Source organism: Cygnus atratus, chromosome 2 (assembly GCF_013377495.2).
Source record: "Cygnus atratus isolate AKBS03 ecotype Queensland, Australia chromosome 2, CAtr_DNAZoo_HiC_assembly, whole genome shotgun sequence".
Lineage (NCBI taxonomy): Eukaryota > Metazoa > Chordata > Aves > Anseriformes > Anatidae > Cygnus > Cygnus atratus.
Window position 1 is genome coordinate 24651359 of NC_066363.1, and position 16883 is coordinate 24668241.

At 35.7% G+C, this 16883-nt stretch overlaps 1 protein-coding gene across 2 annotated transcripts in view; it reads left to right on the forward strand.

The window, feature by feature from the left end:
• AKAP9 (A-kinase anchoring protein 9) overlaps positions 1 to 16883 on the forward strand; it is a 110251-nt gene that overhangs the window by 78939 nt on the left and 14429 nt on the right. Inside the window, exons 25-37 of one of the 2 annotated variants that reach the window (XM_050709061.1) lie at positions 493 to 531; positions 1728 to 1960; positions 3749 to 3868; positions 6808 to 6984; positions 7111 to 7215; positions 7652 to 7804; positions 8075 to 8254; positions 10643 to 11731; positions 12733 to 12882; positions 13270 to 13770; positions 14204 to 14267; positions 15030 to 15148; positions 15875 to 16066. In XM_050709061.1, coding sequence (XP_050565018.1) covers positions 493 to 531; positions 1728 to 1960; positions 3749 to 3868; positions 6808 to 6984; positions 7111 to 7215; positions 7652 to 7804; positions 8075 to 8254; positions 10643 to 11731; positions 12733 to 12882; positions 13270 to 13770; positions 14204 to 14267; positions 15030 to 15148; positions 15875 to 16066 — 3122 coding nt within the window. The remainder of the gene's footprint in view (positions 1 to 492; positions 532 to 1727; positions 1961 to 3748; positions 3869 to 6807; positions 6985 to 7110; positions 7216 to 7651; positions 7805 to 8074; positions 8255 to 10642; positions 11732 to 12732; positions 12883 to 13269; positions 13771 to 14203; positions 14268 to 15029; positions 15149 to 15874; positions 16067 to 16883) is intronic. The other variant, XM_035545395.2, reaches the window with a different exon arrangement.

A 16883-nucleotide genomic window follows, 5' to 3' on the forward strand; every position in this document is an offset into this window, starting at 1 on the left:
CAATGGTGTTTAAGAAGTACTGCACTTTTGAGGATTGCAGTGCTTACATGAAATTAGCATTTTATTTTATGTTTAAAAGTTTATGGCAATTTATAATGTTGCTGGTTTGGTAAATTGTTTTTGCAACTGTGTGCATTTTGTGTAATAGTGCAATTTTAAGAACAGCCAGTTGCTTGCTACTTTATAGGAAAGATGATCCTTGCATATAACTCCAGTTAAGTTTTATGCTTTATATTTCTAAGTATTTTAAAGTTACTATGATGTATAACAACTGTAAACAAGTCTATAAATGTATGTTTAGGTACTTATATCATGCATACCAGAATAACCTACCACATTCCCTAAGTTATCTCAACAACTTTGTCATTAAATGCCACACTTTCTTTGGCTTCATTTTCTCTTACATTGTTGCACCACAAGAAAACTATAGCTGGCATGTGAATTACTTTGCTTCTTTTTTTGTTTTCTCTCTCTCTCTCTCTATTCTCCTAGGCCTAGTAGATGCTGCAGTCGATGCAGCTTCCCAAGCAGGTGTGTTTGTATGTTGCATGGCCAATCTGTAACTGGGTGGAAGATTTAAACGTACTGACATTGTTAATCAGGATTATTGGGCTTTTGGCTTACTGACATTACTTGTAATTCTTACTGGCCTGCAGCTTTGATGTTGTATTTCATACTCAATTTTATGTTTCGCTAACAACATTTCTACAATTTCTAAGCATAATAAGCAAATTCATGAATAACCATCATCTTATTCACCTATGAATTACATATACTTAGGTGGTATTGCAGGGATATTTTTGTATGTTTTTTTTTTTTATTTCCAAATATAGTGAAGTCATTCATTATGATAACTAAACGCTGTGTTATAATGACATATAATAGTTACCCAAAAAAGAGAATTGGTTAAATATGATGTAAGATGATGGTGCCTAAAGGGTATTTCTTCTAGTGAAAGTAAATTGTATTCTGTCTAATTATCAGTCGTGGTTTAAAGATTCTCCAAATGTAATTGCACTTTACAGTTTGGATTTTACCTCAAGGGATGCCTTAACGGTTAGTTAACATGTATTCAATGGGCTGTGGCTTAAGAATCTTAATAGAGTGGTTTGGGGCTTTACTATATATGTGCCGGCACTTTCATGAGGAATCAAAATTGTGCATGCAGTCATTGACTTTACAAAGGTCCAGTTATGGGTCAGTAATTTCCCTCTCTGCCTGGCAACCTTGCTAAGTGTTTCAGAATTTTCTTCAAATTATTTATATGCACCACATTAAATGGCAAGGAGTGGGAAGGGATTGATTTTAATCATGATAATGAAGAGAAGAGGATTGGGTTTCCTGTACATTATTGTTAACCCTTTTGCTGATTAGCTGTAGTGTGAATCAATGCATTTTTCTTTTCTGTGCCACTTATGCAAGGACTTTTTAATTTATATGGAACTTGAATGGGGAAATGATCTGACACCACTTCACTAGCGGTTCTCTGAAGACTATCTAAAGGATAGTACTTCTGGTGTGAATTTGCTGTAGTGGTTCTCTTGATTGTTTCTCAGAAGAAAACACATTTTCTAAAAAAAAAAATAAAAAAATAGTAAAAACCCAAACCAGTTCATGTCCTTCTGCAGACTACAGCATGGATACATTCAACCTTGGGGAGTGGTTTTTCTTCATAACTTTAACTATTCGTGTCTAAAAGTAGTGTATGATGATTTTATTATAACCAGAATTACTGGAGGAAACAGAAAAGCTAATGAAAGAAAAAATTGAAGTACAGCGTCAAGCTGAAAAAGAGTACGGTGACCTTCAGAAGCAAGTGAAAGTCTTGGAAATAGACTTGGAAGAGCAAGTGAACCGTTTTATCGAGCTAGAGCAAGAAAAAAATGCAGAACTAATGGACTTAAGGCAGCAAAACCAGGCTTTGGAGAAGCAACTTGAGAAAACAAGAAAATTTCTTGATGTAAGTGTGGTAGAAGGCTTGTTTCATGAAGGTGGGTGGGCACATGCTGAGGTTTGCTTCAGCAGCAAATGCTCATATTTTCAGACTTTGAGCAAATACCTAGAAACACGTGATGGTAACAGAACTGTAGGTTGCAGTCCAAGAATGTAACATGGTTTAAAAGCTAAAAGTTTGACTGAGATGTTCACTTAGGACTGTTCTGCATTTTTAAGTAAAAAGTAGCAGGCTTCCTAAATTTTGTTTAAAATAATGAGAAACTTCTGGAATTAATGAGGAAAAATACATTTTTGTGATTTCATTTGTAACAATCTTTGTGGAATTTCCATGTTTTATAATAGTTGGGAGTTTCGGTGAGGTCTTTTGGAATTAAGTAGTCAGCTTCAGTTGTGCTTGGAAAATGAAAGTGTAATTTTTCTAAATTTCTTTTATAGACTACTTTCATTTCTCTTCTAAGAATCTCTCTGTAGTTATTAAGCTACACCTCCCAGCCAGTCCATATTTACAGTGGCAATTGCCTCTTTAATGTACAGTGTTTCTTCTTGCCTACAGGCTGTCTCAGCAATTCTGTTCTAAACACTACCTATTTTTCAGCAAACCGCATCATCCTGCCTCCTTCTTTTCCCATTTTTTCCTACTAAATGTCTTATACTATTATTTCTGTGCCTTCTCAATCAACTCTTTAGTAACTAGTAGGGTGGAATAATTTCATACTCAATAAACACTGTAACACTACCTCTGCACTATTACTAAGCAGTGTTAAAGAAAAGATCTTCTCCAGATACTTCTTAGTACAATTGTGTTTGCCTTATTTCATTTTCTTCAGGTACAAGGCTTTTTTTTACACTGAAACAAGTGTTTCATAATAAGACAAGATTCAGAATTTAAAATTCTTACTACAAGCATCATATTCATAAACTCAGTATTTTGGGGGATTATCAATAACATGAACTGGAGAATTAGGAACTACTAAGATGAGTAGTCATTTTTTTAATAGCAGAATTAGAATTCTTCTGTTTACCCTGAAACAGCAGATGATTTTAATTATTTTTTAACTTAAAATCTGCAACTTGTCAAGGCTGATGTTTTATTCCAGTTTGCTGGATTTCTGCAAAATGTTTTGTTGCCTGGCAGAAGCATTCCTCTTTTTATCAGATACTTCAGCTAGTTTACTTTAATGCATCTGATAATGTCACTTTGTAAAACCGGACAGACTTCTAAGGGGATCCTTCACTGGATGCTACCACTTGTGTATTATTTCCTAAATAAAAATATTCCACAAATGTCAGAGTAGGATATAGCAACCGAAATTGGTCAGAAGAGAAACTGAAATGCAAAATTCAAACGATTTATAAATATTTGTAATCTTAGCGTTTTTGTTTTGTTTGTTTCAGTGTTTGTTTTTTTTTTCCTGTTGGCTTTTCATCAATATTAATATAGAATTCCTATTCATAATTTACATTTATGCTACATGTATCAAAGACAAACATTAAGTCAGAAAAATCATTAAATAATGGCTTATTTGTGTGGTGTACCTGGCACAGAAGAAACAAAGACTGTTGCTTTTTTGAAATAATACTGGCTGTACCTATGCTGTCTTCATTTTTGAAGCATGAATTATGAAGTCTGAAAGAACTTTTTAAAATCGTAGTTGCATGAGGTTCTGCTACATCAAAAACATTGGCATACTGTTTCCAGACACATCTTAACAGAAATAAGAAGTAATAATATACATAGTTTAGATAGATTTTAAAATCAAATGGTGTGTCCACATGATTCCTTAACTTTCAGGAGCAAGCTGTTGACAGAGAACATGAGAGAGATGTGTTCCAGCAAGAGATACAGAAGCTGGAACAACAGCTGAAGGTTCCACAAAGGAGTCAGCCTGTCAATGAACATCAAAGCAGGGAGGTAAGACACTTTATTACTTATACTTAGTGAATATAAATGACAAAATGACAACTGGCTGTTTGTAGGACAAGAGGAAATGGCCTCAAGTTGCACCAGGTGGGGTTTAGGTTGGATATTAGGAAGGAATTCTCTGCTGAAGGGGATGTGGGGCATTGGAGCAGGCTGTCTGGGGAGGTGGTTGGGTCATCATTCCCAGAGGTATTCAAAAGACGTGTGGGTGTGGTGCTTAGGGGTGGATTTGGCAGTGCTAGGTTAACGGTTGGACTTGATGATCTTGAAGGTCTTTTCCAACCTAAATGATTTTACGATTCTATGACTGTAACCTATTTTATGGTGTACCTAATCTGCATCCATTTATAAGTCAGGAAAGTATATCCATAAAGATGAAAGTGCTGGAGGACAGGGCTGAACCTGTGTTTTGGGATTTATTGGGATTGTTTGTTTTTAATAATAGACATATGGAGACTTCATATCTTTTATATATCTTAATTTAGAAAGTTTATTCTGTTTTCAAAAGCCTGCAGAAACAGTCAGGACTACTTTAGCAATTTAACATGTTCTTAAATTGTTTTGTGACAACATTTTTCATAGCACAGGTGCATGGCTGAAGGAATTGAATTACCAAGGTTGAAGCACGAGATGTAGTAGTGCTCTCTGTGCACACTTGAACCTCCCCAGTTATGCTGCAAGTTCCTATCTCTGCAACTTCAGTTACTCTTAAATACATTGTTTCTGAGCCACAAGCATGATCTACAGAGATTTAGAGTGCGTTCTTTGGATGCTTTGTCTCCTGTATAAAGTGAAATGATATAATCCATCACATCTTTTTGGTCCTATTTAACAAACCCAGCAAGAAAGCAAAATGTCTTTTTCCTTCACACTAAAGTATAGCAATCCTCTTCAATATTAAGGACTCAGTGAGCTGTAGCATGTCTCTATGTCACTAAGCAACTCCTTATTTCAAATCATTTTGTCATGGATTTTTTAATACTATGATACTCCTCGAAGTAGTAAACAACATCTTCACCTTAGGGTTCAGGATATTCCATCCTTAGATCATAGAATCATAAAATCACAGAATATCCTGAATTAGAAAGGATCCACAAGGATCATTAAGTCCAACTCCTGGTTCCACACAGGACCACCCAAAACCAAACCAAATAGCTGAGAGCAGTGTCCAAACGCTTCTTGATCTCTTGCAGGCTCGGTGCTGTGACTGCTTCCCTAGGGAGCCTGTCCCTGTGCCCGACCACCCTCTGGGTGCAGAACCTTTCCCTCACACCCAGCCTGACCCTCCCCTGTCCCAGCTCCATGCCGTCCCCTCGGGTCCTGTCGCTGTCCCCAGAGAGCAGAGCTCAGCGCCTGCCCCTCCGCTCCCCTCGTGAGGGAGCTGCAGGCCGCCATGAGGCCTCCCCTCGGCCTGCTCTGCTCTGGGCTGAACAAACCAAGGGACCTCAGCTGCTCCTCATACGTCTTCCCCTCCAGACCCTTCACCATCTCTATAGCCCTCCTTTGGACACTCTCTAATAGTTTTATGTCCTTCTCATATTGTGGTGCCCAAGACTGCAAGTGCTCATGGTGAGGCTGCACCAGCACAGAACAGAGCAGGACAGTCCCCTCCCTCGACCAGCTAGCCATGCTGTGCCTGATGCACCCCAGGGTACGGTTGGCCATCTTTGCTGCCAGGGCACACTGCTGCCTCATATTCAACTTGCCATCGAACAGAACCCGCAGATCCCTTTCCATGGGGCTGCTTCTCCAGCCTCTCATCCTCCAGTCTGTGCATTTAGGATTACCCAGGCCCACCTATGGAATCTGGCACTTGCTTTTTTTAAATTTCATACAATTGGTGATTGCCTAGCCCTTTAATTTGTCAAGCTCTCTCTGCAAGGCCTCTCTGCCCTTGAGAGATTTGATGACATCTCCTAATTTAGTATCATCTGCAAACTTAATTAGCGTGCATTTGAGTCTTGCATCCAGATCATTTATAAAAACATAAAAGAGAACTGTCCCTAAAACGGAGCCCTGGGGAACCCTACTAATGATTGGCTGCCAGCATGATGTAACCCCATTTACTATAACCCTTTGAGCCCAACCCATCAGCATATTGTTCACCCATCATATTAGGTATTTATATAGCTGTATGCTGGACATTTTGTCCAGAAGGATACTGTGAGAAATAGTATCAAAAGCTGTGCTGAAATCCAAAAAGATCATGCCTGCTGGTTTTCTTGGTCAACTAGGTGGGTAACCTTGTCACAAAAGCAAATTAAGTTAGTTAAACAGGAGTTTGCCCTCATGAACCCACATTGGTTATGATCAGTGACTGCATTGTCTTTCGAGTGTTTTTCAGTAACTCCCAGAGTAATCTTCTCCATAATTTTACTAGGCATTGAAGCGAGACTGACTGGCCTGTAGTTACCAGGGTCTTCTTTCTTACCCTGCTTGAAAATTGGGACAACATTTGCCAGCTTCTAGTTGACTGGGACTTCTCCAGATTCCCGAGACCACAGAAAAATAATTGAGAAATGTCTTGCAATGACATCAGCCAGCTCTTTGAGTACCCTGGGATGAATCACATTGGGCCCTGTAGACTTATGTGCATAAGATGTTAGATGTTAGAAATATCTTGATAGTGCACTGCATAAGGATGTCATACTATTTTGCCTTTTAATGACTAGATGGCATGAAGGCATTGGAAAGACAGATCTAGAGAGCAGGTGGTATAGCGCAGAACATGTGACTTCTTTGAAAATGTATTTGTTGGATATAGCACTACAGTATCCTGATTGTGCGTTCTGTTTCACCTGAACAGGAGGATTTTCATTACGTTAAAAGAAGGATTTTTTTCCTCAATAAAAAATGGGTGCTGTTAGTATTGCTAGCAAACCCTCCTAATCTACTACAATATATTAATCTTCTTGCCATATTGTCATTAGGTTGAACAGTTAACCAACCATCTAAAGGAAAAAACAGACAAATGCAGTGAGCTTTTGCTTTCTAAAGAGCAACTTCAGCGAGATGTACAAGAACGAAATGAAGAAATTGAGAAATTAGAATGCAGAATAAGAGAACTGGAACAAGCCTTAATTATCAGTGCAGACAACTTGCAAAAGGTATTTCTTGGTCTAAAATTACCATGTGTTTACTACTTTTTTTTTTCAAGAACAATAATAAACAAATCCTTTTGATTTGTTTATTATTAAGCAAGTAATGTTACTAAATTTGATTTATTTTTAAAGGTGGAGGAAAGGAAACAATTTGGCACCATCATAGTAAAGGGAGAATTACCTCTTGAAATACAACTACAAGCTGAACGAGAAGCTGTGGACAGAAAGGAAAAGGAGGTAAGATATTTGTGCAATGTTCCACGTTTCCTATGATAATATCAGTCTGATATTTTTGACTGATAGTTTTTGCTTTGTGTTGAGTATAGAGAACTATACAGATAAATTTTTTAAACCGATAAAACGCCTCTTCAAAATTCCTCTTCTGAGCCATGATAATTGTTATCATCTCTGTTAATGCTTATGAGTTATCTAAGCAGAGGGTGTTCCTGGAATCAAAATGCAGCCCAGTGAAGAAAGAGTTCATAGTAATTTCAGCTGATTTTTAATGGGTTTAAAATTTCATTCAGTTTAAAGACTCAGAATGTCACTGAGTACACATTCTATTGTTTCTCCCTACCACACTGGTTTACAGTTAACATTACACTTGAAAATTATGGCATTTAATTTTTGGTATGGCTGTCTATTCCTTTTTTACCATTTGTTTTGGAAACAGGTCACAAACCTTGAAGAACAACTGGAGCAGTTTCGAGAGGAGCTAGAAAATAAAAATGAAGAAGTTCAGCAATTGCACATGCAACTAGAAATTCAGCGAAAGGAATCCACTACACACTTGCAAGAACTTGAACAAGAAAACAAGTTGTTTAAGGTAATAGTGTAACAGGGAAGCCTACGGCTTTCTATTCTTTTCTCCCCAGAAACAAATTATTAGAAAATGCGAAGATACCGTATTTTCTTGTTCTTGAGCATTTTGCAGTTCAGCTTGCAAAATACTAAAAAACTCATAATTAATTCTCATTCCATGCAGTTTGTTCCTCCTGTACCTTAAATACTCATACTAGAATATGCAGAAAATGTTATGTACAGCTATAAATGGTTTGGGGTTGTTTTTGTTTTATTTTGGTTTGGTTTTTGGTAGGATGAAATGGAAATACTGGGACTAGCTATGCAGAAATCTGAGGATGCCACCATAAAGGACCATCATTTAGTGGCTGGGAGACTCACTCACATCATGCAAGAAAAGGAGCAGGAAATAGATCATCTTCATGAACAAATTGCAAAACTGCAACAGCAACTTGAAGGCACAACTGACAACAAAGTACATACTTTTGAAATCTTTTTTCAGAGTCCCATGTTACGTTGCTAGCTTTAATATTAACAATAAATCTCCCTCCCCTCCATCAATCACAGTATCTTCTGTTGCTGCTTTAATATAAAAATGAGAATGCTTCAGTATCCAAAAGTGCTTTAATGCTATTCTCTTTTTCCTCTTCTGTCTCATTTTTTTTACTATGGATACTTTTTACTTGCTTTCTCTTTATTTTTCTCCCTTATTTCTCCTTCAATTTCTGTCTTAAATTCTTCATTCTTTATTCTTCTAATACTTCTGAACGTAGTAACATGTAGGTAGCTGAACTGAATTTCGTCATTCATTGTATCATCTTCCCTGCAATGACTTACTCACAGTGTTATGTTTCAGTGACACCTGCTGGACCTGTACTTACAGGTGTTTTTAGCAGTTTATTTTTGTAAGTTTATGTAAATACTTTGACATCGTACCAATGTATGATGACATACATCCAATCCAGTTTGAAATGTGGTGGATGTGCAAACAGTGTGCTGTGCTCTATTTAAAAAATAAATAAATAAATAAGAGCAAGAAAGAAACAGATTCATTCTTACCTTATTTACTAAGACTTAACACCTGTATTTTTCTTATTTTTTCAAGTATATATTTTTATAAAAATAAGCTTCATCTTCTAATGGCTTGCTTCTATTTTATACAGATTTAATGCATTTGATTTTAATGGATATACTGCATATTTCGTGTTGATATAAGTGATAGCAGAAACAGGCCTCCAATCTCAAGTTTTGTAGAAAAAATATTAACTCTCTTCAGTGGAAAAATTTTGCATTCTTAACATTTTAAACATTAATTTTTTTTAGTCCCCAGGCTTTTTTCCCAATGCCCATATTATAAAGTAAGACAAGAATCAAAGTTCTGCTACCCCTCAGTAGCTGAATGTTTACAAGAACATTTTCAGGGAATTCAATGTGTCTTAGTGAATAGAGCTCTGACTGAGCTGGATAATTTCACCAAGTTTTTCCTGTGCTATTTTTACTTGTAATGAACCTCAGTGAATAATGACAAAACTTTGAATTGAATTTAGGAAAGATCATGTTTCAAGAATCTAGAATGATTCTGCTTTATACAATGACCATTACGTTCCTTGTCTAGAGGAAAATACCCAGCATTTAGTTATAATTCATTTTAATGATTGGTTCTCTTCCTGTAGTGTGAAGTTCCATTTTCTTAATTTCATCTTCTTACTCAGTCATATTTTCCAGGACATTATACTGTTGGCTTGATTATGATATCAGCATTAAAAAAAGACTAGATCATCCTTAATTCATCCCTTTCCTAATCCTGTATATATCTTCACGGCACAAAGTGCTTTTCTTTTAATTGCTGTATTTGCCTTATGTGGCCCTTTACACCATTATGTTATGAAGAACAGAAACTGTTACACTCACTGGATTGCAGTCAGCAGGATCACTGCTCTTTTCTTCTGAAAACCAATGCCTTGTTCACATTTTCTTTAGTGGATTTGAGCTTCCTTCAGTCTCTGGATTTTTAAAAATACATTCTTGGTTGGCAAATTAGCCCTTCTGTTTTATGTGGTCATTTTTTTCATTTATTCTTAAACATATTATAACTATTACAAAGTCATTTTATTACATAACTAACTAAACCTAATGAAATGCTGAGAGATAAAGGGAAAAGCACAGCTATTTTAGTAATAAATTTAGTTGTCATCTTTTTTTTTTTCCTTCATAATATTTGTAAAAAAAAAAAAAATAGAAACCTTTACTGTTCTTAGCTATTTTAGGCACCATAAGGTATCATAAGTGATTTCATTCTATACTCTCCCTTTCAGAATATTCTTGACACTGTTCCTTCTGCTTTTTTCCTTTCCAGTGTATAAGCACGGTTTCATTTCAGATACCTAGACATTCTCTTAATATATCCACTAAATTTCTTAGATTCTTGCTACTTGTAATCTGGTCTGTATTTATTATGACATTCTAAATGATTTTTCAGTATTCTATGCTCTAATGAGATGTTACTCCCACTGCAATTTAACAAGCAGATTTTTTAACAAATTTTGCAAAACTTATTCTATTGGAATCTGATAACCGGTTGTATTCAGCATACCTCTGAGTATTATGAATGCTTTCACTTCATTTGATACTTTCACACCTACATATAGAGTTCACAGGTTACTTTATTAATCCTGTGTGAAGATATCTGGATTCTCATAGAGTTTTACAAGAGACATCTCATCACAAAGTTCACTGGTGGCATACTTTCTTTTACAAGACATTGCAAATTGTGATTAAACTGTTGCCGTGAAGTTCTGGAACTGGATTTTACAGAAAGTTAATAATTACCCATTACTAATATTTTTATTCTTTATTTTTTCAGGTTCTTGAAGAGCAAAATGAGCATATACGGGAGCTTGAAGCCCAGGTAGAATGTCTGAAAAGTGATCAAGAACGTGTAAAGAAAAAAAATGATGAGGAAATAGAGCAGCTGAATGATGTAATTGACAAGCTTCAGCAGGAACTGGCAAATATTGAACAAAAAATACCTGCAGACAGTGCTGCTTTTCATGAGGATGCTGACAGTCTGAAACATACACTTGAAACAGTTATAGCAGAAAAAGAAGCTTTGGAGAAGCAAGTAGAAAATATTACTGTAGAGGCATCTCGAACGAAGAATGAGCTTGAGGAAACTAAGTTGGAAATGAACCAGCTAAAGCAAGAAATAAACATGTTAAAAAAAGAACATGAAGGAGTAACACAGAAGTATAAATGTGCACTGATGAAAAGTGACAAGGAAAAAACAGAAGACAGGAGCGATGGGAAAACTGAGAAAGTGGATGAAGGCTCAAGTGAGATGATAGAATTGCCAGATCAAACCCAGCTTAGGTCTTCAGATGAAAATACAAGGGTCACCATTAGCAAGATGGAGGTACAACTGCAGCAGCTTCAGGCATGCATTAAGGAAAAAGATTCAGAATTGTGCCAATCCTACAGTAAAATAAAAGACCTGGAAGAGAAAGGCAGAGCTGAAAGAGAAGCACTTAAAAATAAGATAGTAGAACTAGAGAAAACACTAGTGGAAAAAGTTGCAGCTGCTCTTGTGAGTCAGGTTCAGCTAAATGCAGTTCAAGAGCAAGGGAAATTTATGCAGGAAATTCAGGAAGCTTCAAAACATGTCGAGGAAGCAAACAAGAATCCCCAAATGGAGGGTTTGAGTAGTATAACTGAAAAGGAGATGGAATCAAAATTTTCACTATTAACACAGAAGCTTAGTGAGATGGAGGACCAGCTGGCAAAGGTAAATCATAACTTGGAGCTAGAAAAAGAAAATGTAAAAATTTCACAAAAGGAAGCTAAACTGAAAGAAGAAAGACTATTAGAGCTTCAGCAATTACTAGAAGAGGTTCAAGAGAAACACAGAATAGAGATTCAGAAATACATTAAGCAAGAAGGAACACAGATAAATCTGGTAATTATAAGCAATTTTCTTTTGTCTTGTTTTCACTAAAATCAGTTTTTTTGTATGAACTATAATGAATGAAAAACAACGAAACTAGCAATAGTTTTCTGCTATGTGGGGTAGATCTTCATTTCTCTGTTATTGCAAAGAAGGGGTTGCAAAGAAGAAAAAGATGCTTTGTTAAGTGAACTCTACAATCAATTTCCATTTTGCATTAATTGATTTTGAATTTTGATCGTGTGTTTTTGTATTCTTACTTTCAATTGACGTATAATGGAGTGAATTATGGTAAGGAGGTAGAGAGACAAAAATCAAAATGATAAAAACCTTCTAGGAGAAGGTTCAGAATGGATAAGGGAGTGATGGCAATTTGTCTGAACATTTTTGTTTATGTACACTTTAATTCTGGTTTACTTTTGCTTGCTTTCCTGCCTTGATTCCAAATATATTTCCCACTGGTAGCTTTTACCAGTGTACATTCGTCCTGATTTCCGTTCACTACAGGTTATGTTGCTTCTGAATTTAAAACCTTCACAGTTGTCTGTGCCTGATAGCAGCTTTTAATTAAAAAAAACGTGGGCTTGGAAACTCCTAAGTTCAAAGAGATCATGAAACCCAGTGCTGGACCAGGAAGGGTTTAAAGACCTTTCATCAAAATGCAGATTGAATGAATGTCGTACTTCTCAATTCAATAATATTATCAGACATCATTTCCCATGGCTGTTGACCTTCCTCCCCATGCTTTCTGGATGGTCTAGCCCATTTCTGCTTGCAGTAAGCTGTAAGAAGATGGTTTTTTTCTCCCACATATAACCAGTTTGTGGGAGTTAATCTAGGAAAATGATCTTTCGGTATTAATTTTTAGAGGATGTGTTAAGCTAAGTAACATACATTTGTTTTCCCTAAGGGTGTTTTCATTTGTGGCTTTAGTAAATCAATGTGAAAGTGATCAGTGCTTCTTTGTAAGATATTTTTTTTAACCATTTTCCATATCTTGTGCTACCATGTAGGTAGGAGAACACCTCATGGAAAGTCAAAAAGAAAATGTACTTAGTAATGAACTTGAACTAGAGAAAGTTAAAGAAGAGGCAGCTGCTGCTAAGGAAGAACTGAGCAGTTACAGAGAAGAGGCAGAAAAACTTCAACAACAACAACTATCTGTAAGAACCAGATTGTTCTATAATGTATTTAAAGCAAATGATTATACAGGATTTATAATAGCGTTTATGCTTGCTGGATTTTCTTAAATCTTTAACTGAGCATGCCACTAAGAAAAATGATTACTCAGTACCTACTGTCAGAGGAATAGAGCTGATGCTGTAGACCTAAGCAACATTTAATGCCAAGGTAGAGAGTTTTACAGGCCACTATAATGCAACAGTGGATCTAGAGCTGTATTTCTCAGAGATGAGACTTGTTACCGTGTGTCATAGCCACTTCAAAATAGGACTAAACTGAGTTGCAATTTGTATAGATTTCACAATTGTTTAGATTTTGCATATTTCTAAGTATTTCATGACTGCAATTCAGATTCTCCATATTTACAGGTAAAAGAAGCAAGTCTGGTACATCTTCAGGAAGATCTGTGCAAAGTCAAAGAGAAGCTAGTTCAAGCAGAAGAGAAGCTTGCAAATTATGTGAGAAAGGACAAGGAAATGGCAAAAACTGAAAGCAAAAAAGATGCAGAAATAATGTGTGATTTGTTGAGTGGGTCTACTCAGATTAGCAAAAGCGCATCTTCACAGACAAACAAGAACGTGGAGATGAACAGCTATATTGAAACTTCACCAACGCTTGTTAAAAATGCAGAAATTCAAATTGACTTGCAAAGTGGATGCTCTTCAGAAGAGATTGCAGAGATCATAAGAGAGTTTAATGAAAAAATTGACCAAATGCAAGAACTCCATGCTGCTGAAATCATGGACATGGAGACAAGGCATATCTCTGAATCTGAAGCATTAAAAAGAGACAAGTTTGTTGCAGTGCAAGTATTAACTGATGAATGTAATGCTTTAAAGGAAGTCATAGAGACTCTGCGAGCTAAAGAGGTGTGTATCCTATTTTATGTTCATTGAACTACCTTGTTTTCCGCTTTTGCTCCTGCTACAGAAATTCCCATTTTAAGTCTAAGTGTGAACCACCATTAATCCTCATTAATATAAAGGCTTTAAGTGTTCTGATGTTTCCACGGCTTAGGGAGAGATTTTGAACCACTTCCTCAACAATTTAAGTTTGGGAATCTGCTTGACTATCAGATGCTTCTGTGTGCTACTGTCTTGAACGTGGCCTGCTCTGTGAATCAGGGACAAGTGTAGGTCGCACTGTTGAACACCATCTTTCTAGTCTCCATATTGATTACTTTTGTTGCACGGAAACTAAAAAGAAACACTCATGTAATTCCATGCTCCTGAGAATTAGCACCCTTACTGGGAGTGGGTGTAGGGTGATTCAAGATTTGACTGTTCTCTTTTCTAAATATAGGGTATCGCAATTACTGGATTAGTGCATTCTCCACCATATCAAGCTAGAGATGGAGGTTCTAGTGGTAAGAAGCTCATTTTTTTTAGATTTCAAATGGTCACTATTGTAAATTAAATCTTTTTTAGTAGTAAGTTTACTGTTGAAGAGTTTGTGTTGTAAGGAACAAAAGAAACTACTCTCCATATCAAAGCAGAACCCTATCACACTTTAAAAAAAAAAAAAAAAAAAAAAAAAGAGCATACCATTTCTTATTGAACTGTTACAGAAGAAAAGTGACACAATTGACCCGATTGGAGATGTGTTGAGTCAAGGTATCAGATGCTAATTTTTTTCTTCCAGTTGGAGTTTCTATATTCTTATGTTTTGCAGCATCTCTTCAGCATAGCTTCATCGTGGCTTGATGAATTCAAAGCTACAACTCCCTGGCAATGAGAGGTGATGACAAGTACTGGCTGTCAGTCAACAGTAGAAATTATTAATATGATCCTTTTAATAGGCAAAGACTAAGCATATTAAGAAGGGTCATATAGCATATGCATTTGTGCAAATAGGTTGTTTTCTTTTAAAAGTAAACTAGGATTTTAAAGTTTCACGTTTTGGAGGGGTTTTTAGGCTTTTGTTTGTTGTTTGGTTTTTTTTTTTTTTTTTTTGCTGTCACTGCTTTGAAACTGAAAAACTATGAAACAGGTAGTCTTCAGGCTTAGAATTGACTGTGGTGACATGCAAGCTCCTGTTATAACAAAATGAAAAAAAATAATTTTTGATGTCTGTTCTTCAAAGTTTCACAGTAATCCTGCTTTAATGTTTTTCTCTCCTTTTATTTTAGACTCCAGTTCGGACTGGAGTCAAGGAATGTATCTTGCTCAGACCCAGGGATCTGACACAATATCTGAAGGAATAGATGAAGGTGAAACTTCAACGGATTTACTTCCCCAAAAAATTCAGGTAAAATAGAGCTGACCATTTTCACTGTGGAACAAGAGTGATAGTACAAAAAGCTAAGCTTAGTTACTGCTTGATTATTGAGTAGCGAGCCTTTTAGATGATTTGTAAAGTGTTTGCTATTTAAATACATTTTAAAATGTCTAGAAGTAATACACATTTCATTTGATACACAGTGACATACCATTTCATTTAACATGGAATCTTTCTCAGATTTCATGTTAGATTGTTAAACATGAGCGGTAGCTGTAGACTTGTTCTCAGTTATGAAGATATGAAAAATTTAACTCTTATTATAATGTGTTGTATTTCTTATGTATTAACAATAATGCCGTGATAATCTATTACACAATTATATAGGTTCTATAATTTTAGGTGTAGAATAATATCTATATTACAAAAGAAAATTAATTTGCGTATTATAAACAATAAGGATATCGTGCTTTTAATTATATTGGGGGGGAGAAAAAAAGGTGATCCTTTTCCAACAAATACCTAGCTTAATGGTAATGTCAAAAAATGAATTGCAAAGCTTGCCTGGAAGCTATACAGAACTTTGTTCCACTGCTTGGCTAATGTAGAACTGAGTGAGATTTCTGTTATTGATATGAGGAAACATAAGTAGTTTCCTTATACAGATCAATACAGAAAGTACTGGTATTCCAATATGTATGAAATACTATTATTGTTAAAATTGACACCACCTATTTCTTTTTGTATTTATTGTAGGGTTTGCTGAGAGCAGTCCATCATGAAGGCGTACAGGTGCTGTCTCTCACTGAATTTCCGTATGGTGAAAGAGAGATGTCACCTCTTAAGCAAGGACCAGATTCTTGGCTTGAAGAAAGGAAAGCTTTTCTAAACACAATTTCATCTATGAAAGACCTGATTTCAAAAATGCAACTTCATAGAGACACTGAGGTACAAACAGTATCATGAGGCTTTCTAAATCAAAAATAATTTATAAGAACCTTATGTAAAGCACATTGATAATTCAACTTTAAACACTGTAAATACATTGCTACAAGGCAAGATTTCAGAAATATGCAGTAAAACTGCATGTTGCACTTTCTGTTAATAAGATACACCTTTAATTACAGTTTGCATTTGTTCTTCTGTGCATTGATCGCTTTTGACTGTAGAGAACTACCTTTTAAAAAATAATTCTATTTTGAAAGCATGTTTCCAGTAACTATTAAAACGATACTGTAGTGAGAGAAAAGAGGAAAAAAAAGTAATTGCTTAAAATATAAAACAAAATTTAATATTAATCAGTAATCAGTTAAGACTTATTGGGACTTGCAAACCTGTAGACTTTTGGTTATATGTTGGTAGCTTGCATCTCTTCTGCATTTTCTTCAACATGCAAGGGGGGGGGGGGGAGGGATTGCACTGCAGAGATTAACTTGAAATTATTATAAAATTAAATATTCATACACAGTATCTGCCCACTACCATATAGCTCTGTAAGAGTCTAGAAACAGAAGGTACATACATGCAACATTATGAAAATTAAAATGATAGTGGGATAGTGTGATACAATAACATGTATAATAAATATATGGGGCTAAGTTTTCATTTATAAAAACTAAATTATTCCCATCTAAAATGCAGGTACAATTTTCATGAAGTTGAGCATTTGTGCATGCAGAAGAAATCAATGTGAGCAATAAATGTATCCATTTGTATGAATGAAAGATATGTAAGAGATACTCAATATTCCACTGAAAACGCACTT